At 36.2% G+C, this 19,222-nt stretch overlaps 1 protein-coding gene across 5 annotated transcripts in view; it reads left to right on the top strand.

Annotated features, from left to right (window-relative positions):
* Positions 1 to 19,222, top strand: part of LRRK2 (leucine rich repeat kinase 2) — a 141,924-nt gene that overhangs the window by 72,498 nt on the left and 50,204 nt on the right. For 4 of the 5 annotated variants that reach the window (XM_064591391.1, XM_064591389.1, XM_064591390.1 and 1 more), the window contains 7 exons: positions 1,544 to 1,730; positions 2,865 to 3,046; positions 6,464 to 6,693; positions 7,134 to 7,261; positions 9,250 to 9,468; positions 13,043 to 13,244; positions 14,605 to 14,693. In XM_064591391.1, the coding sequence (XP_064447461.1) occupies positions 1,544 to 1,730; positions 2,865 to 3,046; positions 6,464 to 6,693; positions 7,134 to 7,261; positions 9,250 to 9,468; positions 13,043 to 13,244; positions 14,605 to 14,693 (1,237 nt within the window). The remainder of the gene's footprint in view (positions 1 to 1,543; positions 1,731 to 2,864; positions 3,047 to 6,463; positions 6,694 to 7,133; positions 7,262 to 9,249; positions 9,469 to 13,042; positions 13,245 to 14,604; positions 14,694 to 19,222) is intronic. The other variant, XM_064591393.1, reaches the window with a different exon arrangement.

The following is a 19,222-nucleotide window of genomic DNA, read 5'->3' as shown; positions in this document are numbered from 1 at the left end:
CATATACAGGCAAATAGTGCTTAGTTATAATCTAGCCATAGAAGATGTCAGACAGACATATAATAGTTAATTTCAGTTTAGCTTTAGAATGCATCAGACACTGTTTTATCCGCTCAGTGGTGGATCATTGTCTTTAATCTTCCTAATAAAACTATTATTATCTCCACTTTATAATGAGAACATTATTTTATTAAAGGGATGAAGTAATTTGCCTAAATCACAGTTCTTAAACACTGGTGACTCAATTTTATACTCTCAACTCGTGCATATAGGCACCTCTAGAATACAGGTGGTCCTATGTTTTAAACATAATGTATTCCTGAAAATGTGTTTGAAAGTCAAATATTTATAGAAGTTGATTAGGGAGACATGCCATAAAGAAGTTTGCTTCCCAGGTAACTAAAAATATTATTTAGTTCTTAATTACTCTATACTTTTAGACAACATCCTCAGGCATACGTTTCTAGCATTTTGTATGTATTTCTTCAAATGTATTCTTTTGTTTCACAAAAGAACATGTAGTTGGCCAGCGTAAGTCCCCATTGAGGCTAACAGAGACTTCTTTTGAACACTCTGTTGATTCTTGGCTTTATCTAAGTTGTATTGCTTGTTAGATATGCACATCTTGTCTCTAATACAGTCCAATTAATTTTCTTATTTTTATGCATCTTTATGAGATACATAGGGCAAAATCCAGTGTCATTTTAAAATGAGAGCAAAAATGTTATGCAGACCTGAACTTTGGTCTAGCAGGCTGTACAACTGTGTGAGCTTAGTTAGAATAATTCATTATGGTTCAAAAATGCTGGATGAAAGGGGTCAACATATAATTGTAAAAGTCCAGACAACCTTTACGTAGTCAAATATATCACACTGATTGTCTTTATTCTTTCTACACATGTATGCTTATGACATGTGTTTTTCTGTTGTTTCCTGCAAACTTTGGATAGCATATTCCTGAGAGCAACTAATTTGCATTGAGAGCCTACTGTATGCAAGACATCATGTTCAGTGTTGAGATATTTATCACACTGAGACAAGCTGGTAAAAGGTTATGCCTATGCACATTATTAATTAGCTCTAGGGCACAGCCTCTGAAGAATCCCACAGTAATGAGGAAAATGAAAAGAGAAGTGGGGAGCTACATAATTATTTGTAACTCTTGAATAGAAGGCATATTTATAAATCTTGTATAGAAATGACCATTTTTGCGTTTGTTCATTATGATTTCTCATGTATCATAAACATTGGTAAACACTTGGTCTTTCTCTCATTCTGACTTTTTATGTTTCTGAAGTAAGAAAATTAGGCTTCAATTTTGCTTTTAATAGTCCTTATTCATTTAAATGTTGTTCCTAGTGAGACATGCTTTTTTTCTAGCCCATATCTATCTATATATACACAAAAACATACATGCATACTTAAATATAAATAATGTTAGTTTTAAAGTTGTGTCTCACTCTGGTGAAAATTTCTTGTGATGTTATTTCATGTATTTTGGAAGCACTCATTTGGTTTTTATCATGACATTGTATTGTTCTAGCTTGCGATCCTTAGATATGAGCAGCAATGAAATTGAGTATCTGCCAAGTCCCGCACACTGGAAATCTTTGAACTTAAGGGAACTCTTATTCAGTTTTAATCAGATCAGCATCTTGGACTTGAGTGAAAAAGCGTATGTGTGGTCAAGAGTAGAGAAACTACATCTTTCTCATAATAAACTGAAAGAGGTAAGAGGTTATCTTATTTGTTTAAAATGATTGCCAATGTAAAAATGTGCTTTTGTGATTTGAAAATATCACAAATTATCATTTTGAAAATCTGTCATTTGATATTTCTTACCTTTGAATAAGATCTAATCCTATCCTGAAGTAAATGGGCATATTAGCGTAGATTACCTTCCTTCAAAATCACTTTGTGCTCTATTTTTAAGAATTACATGAATATACATATTTAATCATGAATGTGTGTAATGTATTAAGTGTTTTGCTTTATCACTAAATCTCTGATCTGTTAACAGACTTGCAGATAATCTACATTTCTCAAGTTGTTGCTGAGCCATCTGTAGCATGTGTTTTTAAGCTGACTTCTTCTCCCATTTTCTTAAATTTCTGCATTCCTCCATCATGCCGCCCTTTAGCCCAGTGGATCAGCCTTTTTGGATTCGCTCCCTTGCCTCTATTATAAATCTAAAACTGATTATTCATTCATCGCAGAAAAAAATATAATTTTGCCAACTTCAGGTTTTTTGCCTATGAAAGCCAAAAAGAATTAAGTGTATGAAACTGTGAAGTTCAGAATAACTGTGAATGGTTTTTGGTACCTGATTTTTTTTGCCAGCAAATTTATGCTTTTCTATTGTAAAAGTAATGCATATCGCTTAATAATTTGGAACAGGAAAAATACCCTCCTATTACAATGCCACCGAAAGCATAAACATTTAGTTGTATTTTAAGAACGTTAGGTTGCATGTAAGTTTATGACTAGATCTTTATAGCTTTAGTGGAGAACATAGTGTAAAGGGACAGACTGAAGCCACCACTGGTGATTGGATTTAGATAAATATAAAGAACTTCTTTACTTTTAATACTGTGAGGAGATAAATACGCTACCAAGGGAGAATAGATTTTTTAAGATTATGAATAAGTGACTTGGATTGTTTTGGGTAATTCCTTTATACTGTGTCTTTAAATATTTATATTGGAAACTATGATAAGCCTTTGGAAAGTTTTAGAACCCTGCTGAAAGGTTATACAATTTGCTGAGAGGCTCTGTGAGCCTTTCTCTTTTCCTAGGAAACATCTTGTTTCTTGGCCGCACACATTTCTTCCTTCCTACCAACAGTCTTTTTTTATTTCATTAAGATTCCTTCTGAGATTGGCTGTCTTGAAAACCTGACCTCCCTTGATGTCAGTTACAATTTGGAGCTGAGATCCTTTCCTAATGAAATGGGGAAGTTAAGCAAAATATGGGATCTTCCTTTGGACGAACTACGGCTTAATTTTGATTTTAAACATATAGGATGTAAAGCAAAAGACATCATAAGGTTAGATAATTTTATTTCCGTTTTTTAAATTAACTTCATTTCAGATTTTTTCTGTGACTTTGATGGGTATGTAGTTACAATTTAGGAAATAATGTATAGTACTGTTTAATGGTGATATGCTGTGTGTCATTTTCCTTTTATTTAATAAATGGGTTTATATGGTGCCTCTACAGAGCTTTTCATTTTCTCCTAGCCATGCTAATGTGAGAGAGTGGCTTCTCCTCCTGATCATGCTGGTCATAGAAATGGACTGTAAGGGCGCCTGGGTGGCTCAGTTGGTTGGGCGACTGCCTTCAGTTCAGGTCATGATCCTGGAGTCTCGGGATCGAGTCCCGCATCAGGCTCCCTGCTCGGCAGGGAGTCTGCTTCTCCCTCTGACCCTCCTCTCTCTATCTCATGCTCTCTCTCTCTATCTCATTCTCTCTGTCAAATAAATAAATAAAATCTTTAAAAAAAAGAAAAAAAAGAGAAATGGACTGTAAAAGGCAACTATTATGTGGTCTCTTGTTACAAATATACATTCTAAAGAGTATAGTAACAGAGTATAAGAGAGTATAATAACTTCTCAAGCTGCATTTCATATAGCAAATAGTTATCATGTGTCTATTATATATTAAGCATTATAGATACTTAAGTGATACAAAATTACTAACTTTGATTTTGCCTGTAAGGGTGAGTAACCTACTGGCCCTGATCGTTTTTACACCACCAAAACTTCCCAGGTATCACTGTTTCTGGTCTTTACACTTGATGTATTTCAAATACCTTTGGTAATGGACTTTATCTTACTCTCTGCTACCTTTTGAGCATGTCAGTTTTATTGGTCCCTACTCAGAAACTGTTTATTCCCATTTCCACGAAACTACTCCTATCTATATATATATTTTAAAGATTTTATTTATTTATTTGAGAGAGAGAGAATGAGAGAGAGAGAACACATGAGAGGGGGGAGGGTCAGAGGGAGAAGCAGGCTCCCTGCCGAGCAGGAAGCCCGATGCGGGACTCGATCCCGGGACTCCAGGATCATGACCTGAGCTGAAGGCAGCCGCTTAACCGACTGAGCCACCCAGGCGCCCCTTCTTCTTCTTTTTTTAAAGATTTTATTTATTTATTTAAGAGAGAGAATGAGAGAGAGCACATGAGAGGGGGGAGGGTCAGAGGGAGAAGCAGACTCCCTGCCGAGCAGGGAGCCCGATGCGGGACTCGATCCAGGGACTCCAGGATCATGACCTGAGCCGAAGGCAGTCGCTTAACCAACTGAGCCACCCAGGCGCCCTCCTATCTATATTTATCTGGCAGGTTTCAGCTCAATTATCACCTCTCAGTGTATCCCTGACTTCACTATAATATCCAGCAAGGCAGAGATCATGGCTATGTTCCTTCGCAGTTTGATTCTTGGCACCTAACACAGAGCCTGGCATATAATTGATGATTATTGAATTACCAGTGAACTACATACTTACCTAATTCTCTTCAGCTTAAATTTTCTTAAATTGCATTTAACTTTCCATCTCTTTTTATGAGGAAAGATTTGGTTTTCTGTCCCCTTGGGCTTGATTTAATTTGAAAAGAAAGACTGTCACTAGCTATGCTAAACTTGATTACCTTTCATCCTACCTAATTGTTTCCCACGATTTTCCCTTCTGAAACTGGACAGATGTTCAAATTAAAATTGGTTCAATTCTTGGTAAGCATTTAGTAGATTTCCTTTCAGTATGGTATGCTACATTATCAAGCCACCATATCTACTTTTAAATGTGTTTAACATTTTTAGAAGGGAGAGACCTGGAGTAGTTTAGAAATTGTAGGCATCATTTACTTTTCTTTTTTTTTTTTTTAAAGATTTTACTTATTTATTTGACAGAGAGAGGGAGACAGAGTACAAGCAAGGGGAGCAGCAGAGGGAGAGGGAGAAGCAAGCTCCCTGCTGAGCAAGGAGCCCAATGCGGGGCTCGATCCCAGGACCCTAGGATCATGACCTGAGCTGAAGGCAGACGCTTAACCAACTGAGCCACCTGGGCACCCCCATCATTTGTTTTTTTTAAAGAATGACTTTTTCAAAGAGTGCTGAATTCTTAATAAATAGACATTTGAACCATTGACATACTTGCTTATTGATAATTCAAAGAGAACTTAAGTTGTATGTGAGAAAATTATTTCAAACAGAATTTAAGTTGTATGTGACAAAATGATTTCAATAATCACAGGCCCAATATCTGGTCTGTCAGGTTGTATTTTCTAAAGCATCAAATAAATCATGAAAAGTAATGATGCCTTTTATTCAGATCCTCAGGAATGTTGGTCCTATTAGTTATGAGAATGGATCAGTCCATATTCCCTAAAATTCACACATGATTTAGTTTGCTCCTCTAATTTTAAATTGTAGCAACATTTTAACCTAGTTAAAGATATATCTTTCTATAGCCAGTATATTTTTAAGGACATTTAAAATCTAGTATTAATTTTTTTTTTTAAAGATTTTTTATTTATTTGAGAGCGAGAGAATGAGAGACAAAGAGCAGGAGAGGGGGAGGGTCAGAGGGAGAAGCAGACTCTCTGCTGAGCAGGAAGCCTGATGTGGGACTCGATCCCGGGATTCCAGGATCATGATCTGAGTCGAAGGCAGTCGCTTAACCAACTGAGCCACCCAGGCGCCCTTAAAATCTAGTATTAATTTAAAAGTTGTTTTGTTAGGCACCTATAGCACACTTCTAATTAGTTTCAGTTGTTTTTTTTTTCATTAAGATTGTTAGGAAAAGCATCATATTATCTGCTGATAGTTTAATAGTTTACATGTGCTAATTTATAATATAACAAATATGTTTTCAGTCTCCATTTCCATTATATACATGCATACATAATGTATATGAATATATACATTATATATATCAAATATGAATATATATGTGCACACACACAGGCACATATAGTATACCCAGTATGACCTCACTATCAAAGTTTAGTGTAACAGTATGCATATATATTCCACTTTGCTTCTCTGTCATATGTGCTTTTTAAAATTTTGGACCTTCTAATTTTTAGGGTTTTATTTGTGTTATTTAAAGAAACTCATACACACACACACACACACACACATAATGCTAATTAGTTCATAATTATCAGCGTTCTAATTAGTATTGCAAACATATTTTGATTATTTCTGGTGATAATGTAATGTTATTATATTTGATAATGCTACCAATCATTATCAAGTACACAAATATCACTAACAAAATATATGTATTAATAGTGTATTGAAAGACATATACCTATTAGGTACATGAGCTGTGCAGTGTTTTGCATGCTATATTTTAGAACAGTCTAATATTTTAAAAATTTCAACACGTAAGAATTCACCTCTATATTAAGTACATTGTTAAGCAGCTTATTATTTAATTTTTGTCTTTCAAATACCAGGTTTCTTCAACAGCGGTTAAAAAAGGCCGTACCTTATAACCGAATGAAGCTAATGATTGTGGGAAATACTGGGAGTGGTAAAACCACCTTACTGCAGCAATTAACAAAAACCAAGAAATCAGATCTTGGGGTGCAAAGCTCCACAGTTGGTATAGATGTAAAAGACTGGCCTATCCAAATAAGAGGCAAAGGGAAGAAAGACCTCATTCTAAATGTGTGGGATTTTGCAGGTATTTATTTTGCTAGAATCTTTTATTCATATTTATCTTTTATTTAGGACAGGGATTTAAAAGCTGAGATTTTGTTCCTGCAAAAGAGCTGGTAGATACTGCAGAGACCTGGTAGATCCTATGGAATTATTCCAAAGCTGTTTACTTCTCCTAATTTTACCCTTGTCACCAGAGTGAATTCCATGGAGGGAAATGTTAGGAACCAATAGGTGGCAGCTGAAGCTTAAATACTTGGTCGGTAGTTGCCACACAGGCTAAAAGTTGTCAATCCCTAGTGAAAACCTGGTATAGTCTTCTAAATGTAACGTCTATTGGCTTTTTCTCTCTCTTTTTTTTTTTTTTGTATGCTAAATAGTAGATATTATCACCTAAATTTTTTTTTAAAGGACTCTTGCCTCTTGTTTGGAAGGCTAAAAAAAAATTCTCCAATCTTTCTTTAGGTCGTGAGGAATTCTACAGCACTCATCCCCACTTCATGACCCAGCGAGCTCTCTACCTTGCCGTCTATGACCTCAGCAAAGGGCAGGCTGAGGTGGACGCCATGAAGCCTTGGCTCTTCAATATAAAGGTCATCTGTTCTACTAATCATTTGGAAGTAGAAAATAATTTTTATTTTTGTGTGTGTAAGGTAATTTATTTTGGACAAGCAGCTGCTTCAAATAGTCTCCTCAGCTTTTAAAAATAAAGTTAGAAGCGGGGCGCCTGGGTGGCTCAGTTGGTTAAGCGACTGCCTTCGGCTCGGGTCATGATCCCAGAGTCCCGGGATCGAGTCCCACATCAGGCTCTCTGCTCAGCGGGGAGCCTGCTTCTCCCTCTGACCCTCCCCTACTCATGTGCTCTCTCTCTCTCTCTCTCATTCTCGCTCTCTCAAAATAAAAACAAATAATCTTTAAAAAAAAATAATAAAAAAATAAAGTTAGAAGCACTAAAATTTTGAGTTGGAGAATTCTTAGTGTCATTAAGTTGTGACATGAAAATAGTGTGTTCCATATAGCTAAATGTTATAGATACTTAAAACCCTTTAACCTGTAAGAGTTGAAAATATATACGTTAAGCTATTTTTTATCATTTTATTTCACTTTATTTTATTTTTGAGGGTGGAGGGGCAGAGGGAAAGGGAGAGAGAGAATCATAAGCAGCAGGCTCCATGCCCAACAACCCTGAGATCATGACCTGAGCTGAAATCCAGAGTCGGATGCTTTTTTTTTTTTTTATTTTTATTTTTTAAAGATTTTATTTATTTATTTGACAGAGACACAGCGAGAGAGGGAACACAAGCAAGGGGAGTGGGAGAGGGAGAAGCAGGCTTCCCGCCGTGCAGGGAGCCCGATGCGGGGCTCAATCCCAGGACCCTGGGATCATGACCTGAGCCGAAGGCAGACGCTCAACGACTGAGCCACCCCGGCGCCCCTGATCATTTTATTTCTTAAATGGAGTATGAACTTTCCTAATTTAAAATAAACTATACTAAACAAAAGCAATCCATGCATCGCCAGCTGTGTCCTCACTGGCAATGTAGTATGGGTTACTTCAGATCTTACACTTTTATATTTATTTTTTTAAGATTTTATTTATTTATTTGAAAGAGAGAGAGCGCATGAGAGGGGGAGGGTCAGAGGGAGAAGCAGACTCCCCGCCGAGCAGGGAGTCCGATGCGGGACTCGATCCCGGAACTCCAGGATCGTGACCTGAGCCGAAGGCAGTCGCTTAACCAACTGAGCCACCCAGGCGCCCAGATCTTACACTTTTAAACGGCACCAGATTAGTATGCTCTTGTATTTGGAATCTCTTTTTGTGATTTTTCCACTTTGTCCCTTGCTGTCATGCTGTTAGGTGTTTCCTGATGTACAGGTTTGTAGAATTGAGATAAAGTAAGAGTGAGTGATGCTCTTTGAATGAAGCTTCAATGGGCTCTTCTGTGAATCAAGTCCTTAAAAAGGTTTGTGTCAGGACATTTTAGCAGATATTTTGGCTGCCTACAAGCTCAATTTGTAATTTTGGTAATTTTTTATCTTCCTTTTTTGGTCATAACTAGCCAAAGTGAGCAAATATTATAGTGGCAGTCATACTTGTTTTAGTGCCTTTTTGTGTTGTTGTCCATGTGGACAACAAATTGAATGACTTTAAATTGAATTCAGGAGATTGAATTTACAGATAAGGAAGTGAAAATATAAACCATATTAGATCACTTTGATACAGTCTTGGGTTTATTAAATGCTTATTTTATTTAGAAGTCCAAAGTACACTTAGAGAGTAACCCATTTTAAGGCATAAAAGAAAAGAAAAGGAAAATAGATTACTACTGTTATATAAGCTGCCTGAAAGGTGGTAACTTGGAATAAGAAGGGACATAAGAATGACTTTAAAATTTCTTAAGGTTACATTTTTTCCCCCTAGGTTTAAGGAAGGGAACATAGTTAACATTTTCTTCTTCTTGACATCTTTCGATTTCTCATTTCCACTCAACTGAATTTCATAAAAAGTGACTATGAACGGAACTGTAAGCAGTCTTGATTTTAAAACAAACACAAGAGTACTTTATACCATTTCTTGTAGGCTCGTGCTTCTTCTTCCCCTGTGATACTCGTTGGCACACATTTAGATGTTTCTGATGAGAAGCAGCGCAAAGCCTGCATAAGTAAAATCACCAAGGAACTCTTGAACAAGCGAGGGTTTCCTGCAATAAGGGATTACCACTTTGTGAATGCCACTGAGGAATCCGACGCTTTGGCAAAGCTTCGGAAAACCATCATAAATGAGAGTCTTAATTTCAAGGTAATGTGGTTAATGCCTACTGTAGACTGGTGGATAAATTTAATTGATTCACTCTCATGTTATGCAACTGCTTAGAAATGTCAGTGTTGAGAAAAGAACGACTATCTTAAAATTGTGGTTTCTTTCATTGATGTTAGCATTATTAAAATGCTTCAATTTTAAAGTTGCTTACTTATGCATACCTTATTTCAAATGTATAGAAATGGGAATAAAAATAATTAGAGGATCCTGAAGGAAACTAAGATTGTCTGAGAAACTGAGAAAATATTTCTGAGAGAATCTGAGATCATGTTTCTGATGCCCTTTTCCTCACAGCTTTTTGTGGTGGTGATTCAAAGAATACAAGTGAATATTGGGGTCTTGGGATCATCATTCCTCTCTTGTTCTTTGTTTTCACCACTTGCTCCTTTCTTTTGGAGTTCCTGTTTTATGTGCATCTTCATATTCTGTGCTGCTCCTTCGAGTCTCTTGTCACTGTGATACCCATTCCACCTGTTTTTTTTCCCCTCAGTACTGTGAGATGCCTCTTTCCTGGGGTTGCCAAGATCAGGAGTTTGATTTTCAACAATGTCTTAACAATTTTTTAGTCCATATAAACTGGACTTTCTATTTTAGAAATTATGTTTTCATTTCCAAAGTTCTAGTAAGCCAAATGTAATTCATAGGGTTCATAAAACATACATAAATTGGTTATTGGGAAGAATACTTGTTTCTAATACTTTCAGGAAAATCTTTCCGGAGTTCCACAGATGCCGTGGTATAAACTGCCCTGAAAATTCCTCACATAGTTCAATATGCCAAACCCAATGGTGAATTTCACTGTTAGTCCCTGTTGGTTTAGCTCATTAGCACTAATGATCAAGGCCATGGCTTATAACGAGGGTCCTGTTTTGCCTGGGCATTCCCAGCATAATTAATAGTGCCCCACTACATTCTCAAAAGCATTCCAATTTGGATGATAAATTACACAGTCACCCTGGTTATAATGTGTTGGCCAGTTAGCTTAGTTCTGTTCCATTTGCACAGATTATGCTCCTATCTAAGACCTAATGAGCCATTTATAAATGTGTTGGTCTTTGTGGTGCCCAGGGAGAGAATTTGCATGTTTGTATCTTTCAACACATTTATCATAGTCTCTAAAAGGTTTTACCAATGGTGGGTCAGTAATGGCATCTTATGTAAGAAGAATGACATAGTATTTATTTGCAAATTTTCCTGCTCTCCTGTTGGACATATGATTAGAGTAATGCGACTTTGAAGAAACAAATACACAAAATTCATGCATCCAATTAAATATTCTCTTTATCCAGGCAGTTTTCTTCTGAGACTATACCTGTACTTCCAGAACTTTATTGTTCCTTATAACATTTTAATAGCTATTTTTATCATATATGTTGGCGCATGTATCATATTTTTAAGAGACTTCTTGGAGAATAGTTTGTTTTGAAAAAGGCTGAATTTAGTGGAAACAAGTAGATAAAGTATGGATAGTTTAGTTGAAGTATGGATGAGCTGGTTGGTTCATCTGACTGGACTACTAGTACTTTAGCATGATAGCAAGTTATCACTATCAGTCAATAAGACCAGTTTTCTTCCTGCACTTGTAAATGAATTCTGAAGCCGACACAAGGAGGGAAAACAAATGCTTTGAGAAATGGCTGCATTATTTGAAGAAAGATGTATATTGCTAATGGTTGCATCATTCTGGCATTTTAGTTTGAAAATCTGATTGCTTTGCAGAATACTGGCTCTTTCCTTATCTTTCAGAACCAGTGAACCTGCCAGAACTGTATATTCTTTCCTCCCTGAGATGTTTTAACGTGTATTCAGATAGCAGCTTTTTAAAGCTATTAGAAATAATTTTTTTTGCCTTGTCATTTGTTTTCCATTTTCTCCTCCTATCTTGGCTCTTCTCTAATCTTTCCTTGTCTCACCCTTATTAACATGTATCTCTCCAGACTCTAGGATATTTTTTTTTTCTTTTTTGGCTCTTGGCGACCCTAAATCAAGCTAAAAGGAGAAGTAGGACAAAATGGAATTCAGTGACAACATTATCCCTTTCAATCTTGTCCAGCCCATTAGCAGAGCAGGATGCTCTGCTGGGCCTGAAACTCAGCCCTATGAAATTCATCCCTTTGCTATGTAGTTTGTTTTCTGTGAGAACCCTTGTTTACTTCTCTATGTAGGTTTTCTTTCTTGGGTTAAAACACAACCTTCAATATGAAGTTCTATTTTGTCTTAATTTTCAAATGATGAAGAGAGGGAATATGAAAAGTAGAGATTAGTGGAATTACATTTAATTTGCTGGGGCATTGGATATATGAAAACAATTTTTCGAATGACTGGAGGTGAATATGTAAGTAGTAGTATGGCTGCTATAAATAAAGCTTCTTAAAAAGTTCCAGTTACGAGTAAAAAAAAGAGCACCTTAAATTTGCATGTGTATGTGTAATAAAACCGAATTTCCATTTATAATAAGTTTAAGAATTTAAGTAGAAATTATCAGGTAAAAAGAATACAAGAATATATACATGGGTTGAGCAATGGGGAGAGTTTGCCATCTGGTGGTTTTCAGAGGCATTTTATTTATTTATTTATTTATTTATTTATTTAAGATTTTATTTATTTATTTGAGAGAGTGAGAGAGAGAGAGAGCCCAAGAGGGGGTAGGGTCATGTGGAGAAGCAGACTCCCTGCTGAGCAGGGAGCCCAATGTGGGACTCGGCATCATGACCTGAGCCGAAAGCAGTCGCTTAACCAACTGAGCCACCCAGGTGCCCCTCAGAGGCATTTTAGTTACTGTGTTAGCAGTTGCATTTCTATTTAAAATTAGATTTTCCTGGGGGGGGTGGAGGTTTGGGAAAGATTTTTTATTATAGAAATTATCATCTTAAAGCCATTCTTTAAAAATTTTTATGTATTTCAGTTAGTAGACAATGATTAGATTATAAGTGTAACAGACCAAAAAAAATCATCCTCTCATGTCAAAATCACTTGTTTAGATGAGTTTTTATTTTGCCAAGTTTGAAGTTCCATGAAAAAGCATAGGTTGGGTGAGGAGACTTCATGTCTATCTCTGTTGATATGTATATTCCATTAATGCAACATTTTGCAAATAACAAGCACAAAATTTAATGTTTTACCTTATGGCATGGATATTTAATCTAATCAATAAGACCCCAAAGCTTTTGTAATACTTCTTACTCACTTCTAATGCTAGCATATCTATTGCATATATGTCTAATGTCTTAGAAAATAGTAAATCCTTTATTTATGGTTAGTGATTTATCCTGGGTTATGTCATGGGTTTTCTGAATGGTTAGATGAATATTTCCATATTATTTTGTTTGATAGTTCTTTGTAAATTGGCTTCTGTGTTTATATTTTTCTTATTTTAATATCACTTTATTCTTCACAATTTAAATAGTTTTACATCACATTTTGATTTTATTAAAAAATATATTTCTGAATAATATATCACTTTCTTAACAGCTATTAGCACTGCATTTACCAACCACCTGACAAACATAGGAGTAAAATGGATTTTTACAGCTTGTCATTTGTAATTACACAGATTCGAGATCAGCCTGTTGTTGGGCAGCTGATTCCAGACTGCTATGTAGAACTTGAGAAAATCATTTTATCAGAGCGTAAAAATGTGCCAATTGAATTTCCTGTAATCGACCGGAAACGATTATTACAACTCGTAAAAGAAAATCAGCTGCAGTTGGATGAAAATGAGCTTCCTCATGCAGTTCACTTCCTAAATGAATCAGGTTTGTGTGTTTGTTACATATTTTTTTCAAAGCCCCACTGTAATCATTTATAAAAATGTATCTGAACCTTGTATAGAATTTACATACAAAACTTAACAGAATATCCATAAAATTCTTTGACCATTGACTTTTTCCTTTTGAAAGGTCATCATGTGCAATAATTTTGAATTTTCATATGCCATATTATATAAAAAAACATTTAGAAGCCATCTAAGGGCAGTAGTGGGAAGGGTATCCGAGTAGGAGTTAAAACATGTGGGTTCTAAAAATTGACTTAACTATTCAGGAGCTTTGGGACCCTGAGCACAAGCCATATCCTTCCATAGTATCAGTTGAATTTAGTGTGTGTGGAGTTATTTGTATACTATAAAGGGGAATTATTCTTGGGTTGGTCTAACTGGGCACTTAGAGAATCAGTGGTTACCTGAGATAATGCACCTTTTGAATGGCAGATCTTGCCTGTTGCATCGCAAGTCATAGTGAGATCTCACAGATGAAAACACTCACACCAGCTTCTGTGCTATTTGGGTACTTGATCAGTATGACCTTGCTAGAAATGTGTGAGTTGATTTGTAGTACTAGAGTAAGTGGCCAAGAAGCTGCCTTTAATCCCTAGATTCTGTTGTGTGAAAAATAAATCTTCACATGGATTATAATCTTTTCCTTTTCTTCCATTATTTTTAAACCAGTAGCTTTGTGCAATGTTCTGTGTTTCTTACCTATATTTGAAAATAAAGTATCTTTGTAGAATATATTTAGAAAACTAAAGACAATTATCATATGGTTTTACTCACATGTGGAATATAAGGAATAGCGTGGAGGACCACAGGGGAAGGGAGGGAAAACTGAATGGGAAGAAATCAGAGAGGGAGACAAACCATGAGAGACTCTGGACTCTGGGAAACAAACTGTGGGTTACAGAAGGTGTGGGGGGTGGATAGGGTAACCGGGTGATGGGTATTAAGGAGGGCGTGTGTTGTGATGAGCACCGGGTGTTAAATGCAACTAATGAATTGTTAAACACTACATCAAAAACTAATGATGTACTATACAGTGGCTAACTGAACATAATAAAGAAAATTGTGAATTTTTTATTATTTATAAATATATGCAAGACAGTGCATGTCACTGTCTCAAATATGGTTCTACATGATCATTTTATCTAGTTAAAAAATACTTTATAATATTTGGACTTAGAGCTCAGAAACTGGGATGCCCAGGTTCTAGTTTCAGCTCTTCCACTAACTGCGCTGAGATTTCCTCATTTGTAAAATAAGGAGGTTGGACTAGAGACTCTCTAAAGCCCCTTGCTATTTGTATATTGTAGATTCCATGTTTCACTGTTTGATTTTTACTACAGGGGTCCTTCTTCATTTTCAAGACCCAGCACTGCAGTTAAGTGACTTATATTTTGTGGAACCCAAGTGGCTTTGTAAAGTCATGGCACAGGTTGGTGTCTGATACTTTTGTAGCAGGGGGTAATGATTGAAGAGAAGCACAATGATTGAAGAGCATTGAGCATTATAGATTTTGTGTTCAGTTAAGGTAGAAGATCCTGCACATGTAGAATACTGTAGAACAATTCATGTAGAAGACTGCATTAAGTAGAGCTTCATGGAAGAAGGGAAGATGTCTGAGAATTCACTTCAGTGTCTTTGTTTCCAACTTACAAACAGTTGTTTACCACTCTATTCCACAGTGCTTTTCTAGATCCCGGTGACACTTTGGTTTGGTTATTGATAGAGTCAGTTGAATGGAAGCTCTGTGAAAATCCTTGGGGGCAAATATACCTAAAAAAAGTGGGTTGATGAAGGGCGCCTGGGTGGCTCAGATGGTTAAGTGTCTGCCTTCGGCTCAGGTCATGATCTCAGGGTCCTGGGATCGGGCCCTGCATCGGGCTCCCTGCTTGGCATGGAGCCTGCTTCTCCCTCTTCCTCTACTGTTCCCCCTGCTTGTGCTCTCTCGCTCTCTCTGTCAAATAAATAAATAAAATCTTTAAAAAAAAATTGGGTTGATGAGCATAAAACCTTTAGCTAGGTAACATGGAGGGGAGTTTTGCCTCTTGAGTGGAATATAAGCTCTAAATGCTTACAGTTTTGAAAACTGGATGGTGATGGTTATGGCTGTCCTTTCTCCATTTGTATTTCATATGGAAAAATTTTTCTTCTGCCAATGATAATCAATTACCAAGAGTTTATCTTAGTTATAACCCATCTCTATAGGTTTGCCATAGAAAACCATTCAAGCAGAATATACTAGCTTAGTGTTTTTTAATGTCAGTACTTTTGACATTTTGGGCCAGATAATTATTTGTTGTACATTATAGGATGATTAGCAGCATTTTTGTCTCTACCATCTAGATGCAAGTAGTATTGCCCCAGATGTGTCTGGACGTTGCCAAATATTGGTGGTGGTGCAAAATCACCCTTGTTGAGAACAACTGCATCTAGCATAATCATGAACTGAAGTGAGCTCGGGAGGCTGTCTCTAGCACATGTACTCAAGGGCAACTATCTTGTTTGTGAGCATAATTTACAGTTTGGAATGTGAATGCCTGAATTCCTAAAATAATTCTACCTTTTTACATTAGAATCACCTCTTCTAATTAAACCACAATAGTAATTAAATTCCCTCAGATAATTTTGAATGATAGTTCCTAAATTTTATCTAAGGGAAAAAAGGAAGATATTTTGGAGAGGGAACTCATTTTGGGCTAAATCCTATATCATGGACCTTGAGAGCATACTGAAACATTACTGCAATTGGCTATTGTAACATGACGGTAATAACTATTTTGGTAGATATTTTTAAGGTAGATTTTCCTCCTTTTGCAAATATGCCATAGAAAGTGTGAGTCCACTCATCTGCTAAATGGGAATGAAGCTGGTAGAGTGGTCAAGAGCACAAGCTCTGGAGTCAGGATGACCTGTGTTCAAATTTCTTCTATATCTTTCCTAACTTTGTGACATTTCTTAATGTTTTAAGCTTTTGTTTCTTCACTTGTAGAATAAGGATAATAACAATATTATTTTCTACATTGCTTCCCTAACTTAATATAAGTGAGAAGTAAATGTTAGCTAATTTAATGTTTGACCTATTTGGTAATTAAAGATATTATTTTAGGAAATTTAAAAAATCTTCAAAATTGTAGTGATGCATCCATGTAGTTTTGGAAAGTATGCCAGGTACAGAGCTAAATAAAAAATATGTGTAGGTGGGTGTGTTCTGTACAGCAAAGGGAGTTTTAAATATACCCTGAATATTTTGTTGTCCTAGATGGCACACTATATCAGAAAATAACTAAACTCTATATAGTCAAGAAAAGGCTAAAGTTACACTAAAAAAATGAGGTGCTTCCATGTAAATTGGGAATATTTAAAGTTGCACAGATGTGGATAATATGGGGGGGGGGCGTATCTTATTCAGTAGAATAAAGAAGTGGTTTGCATCAGAATCACCATCTTTAAAAAAAAAACAACCTTCCACCATAACCGCGGTAAAATCCCTGAGGATTCATGGGGTAATTAAGTTGAAACTCCATGAAAGTTCTTATTAGCATGGTTATACTATAAACATGATAATTTAAGTGAAAATTAAGTCAAGAACTTGCATAGTTCAAAGTTATATTGAAAGATAGATCTAAAGAGTCAGTGGAATAATAATTTAAATTTCTTATTAATTTAACAAATACCATATTTTTTATGCTGATATATTAAATTATGTCATTTTCACCAAGACTTAAAGAGAATGAAAACTATAATCAAGTGAAAACAAGAATGACTTGTCTGACACCCATCAGCAAAAAAATAAGGGTATTCACCTCCATGAATCACCAAGGCAAAGGCAGAAAGTTTCATGGTGCAGAAGCTCTAATGAACCTACCCAACTTCTCTGTGCCTTAGACTAAACTTATTAAAGAAGTTTCCATTGCTGCACAGAGAAGTTTACAAAACTCATTTAACCATATGATAAAAGAGAGATGAAAGGCACTTATTGAATTAATCAGGTGGAACATTAACAAGCTTGCATGGAAATTTAATCTTGATTAAAAACTTGGGTGAGGAATTTGGAAAATTTTCTGTCTTTGCATGAGGGCACAAATTAGCATTATAAGTTACTAGGCTGAAGGAATATTAAGAGTTCTTTTAAAGGTGATAAAATTAAGATAATGTTTTAGTTTTTTATTGCTATGTAACAAGATACCCCAAAACTTGGAGAAAACAAGTAAAGTTGGAGTAAAACATCAATATTTTATTGTTTCTCACAGTTCTTTGGGTTGACTGTGCTCAGCTGAGTGGTTATGCTCCACATGGCATTGGCAAGGGTCATTCACTTGGCTTCCTTCATTGAGCCAGGCTGGAAAGCCCAAGAAAACTACATTCACATTTTTGGTGTGTTGGTACTCTTCCATGTAGCCTCTCTTATGACCAGTCCTTTCAAAGGGTAAGCCCAGAACTTATAAAGTGTCAGTTCTGCCACATTCTCATGACTAGAATAACCATAAGACCCATCCAGATTCAAGAGGAGGAAAAATGAATGGATTTCATTTCTTGAAAGATTGAATACCATGCATGTGTAGGGAGAGAAGAAATTCATGTGTCCATCTTTGGAAACTATCTACTACCAATAGTGGTAGCACACCATAGATCTACTAAAAAAAATCCAGCACAACCCTCTGTTTTAAAATCAGTGTGCCGGGGCACCTGGGTGGCTCAGATGGTTAAGCGTCTGCCTTCAGCTCAGGTCATGATCCCAGGGTCCTGGGATCGAGCCCCACATTGGGCTCCTGACTCAGCGGGGAGTCTGCTTCTTCCTCTCCCTCTGCCTCTCCCACTGCTCATGCTCTCTCTCTCTCTCTGTGTATCTCTGTGTCTCAAATGAATAAATAAAATCTTTAAAAAAAATAAAATAAAATCAGTGTGCCTAGGGATGCATGGCTGGCTCAGTCAGAAGAGTGTGCAGCTCTTGATCCTCGAGGTTGTGGGTTCAAGCCCCATGTTGGGTATAGACATTACTTAAATAAGTAAACTTTAAAAAAATAAAAAATAAAGTCAATGTGTCTAAATAAAATAAATTAGAATTCTAAGTATACAAAAATGCCTAACATACAAGGGCTACTTGTGCATTATCCAAACATTTTCTCATGTACTTCTCAGAGCAGTTCTTTTAAATGGTATTATATTAGTCCCCATCGTGAAGATGAAGAAATTGATGGACAGAGAAGTTAAATAATTTATCCAAAGCTACATATTTAGGAACAAGTACAGTTAAGATTTCAAACTAAGTAGTTTGACTCCGGTGCCTATAAACCTAACCCCAGGATAAAATGCTCCAAACGTCTTTTTTCCCCTAATTCACTCATCCAACAATATTGATCTGACACCTACAGTGTTCGAGATACTGTTCTGGTGGGGGCTGTAAGCATAGATAAAACAAGGTTCCTGCATTCATGAACCTGACATTCAAATGGGAGGAAATAAACAATTAACACTTAAAATGTCAGGTGATAGAGTGCTATAAAGAAAAAAGTATGGTGGGGATAGAGAGTGAGTTGTCAGACAAGGTCTTAGCAACTTTAAAAATGCCAGAACAGCAAACAGTTTTCCTTACCACCTAAATTGTAAGAGCAGTCTGGGCTATAACGTGCACAATATGGGAGAAGTCCCAAACTGCAGTTTTTATTATTTGCTGACATATTTATACGTTGTCATTATACATTATGTTCAGCCAATCATGCTTTCATTGATTCAATAAACACTGTATGTACCAAATAGAGATAAAGAGATGAGGGAGACAGGTCCTTGGGTCTAAGGATTTTACAATCCAATATTTCACCCAGCAACATGATAATGTACATAATATATAGTCCTATGGAACTATCCCTTACATGTTAAAGATCTACTAAAGAAATTAAGCACAAGCCTTTGCAAAAATTAATTTGGCTAAGTAAAATGAATAGGAATATGTGGCCAGTAATG

The sequence above is a fragment of the Mirounga angustirostris genome, unplaced genomic scaffold (genome assembly GCF_029215605.1).
Source record: "Mirounga angustirostris isolate CCGP_5_RB_7025 unplaced genomic scaffold, mMirAng1.0.hap1 SCAF_5, whole genome shotgun sequence".
Lineage (NCBI taxonomy): Eukaryota > Metazoa > Chordata > Mammalia > Carnivora > Phocidae > Mirounga > Mirounga angustirostris.
Note: the sequence above shows the minus strand (reverse complement) of the source record. Positions and strands in the feature narration are given on the sequence as shown.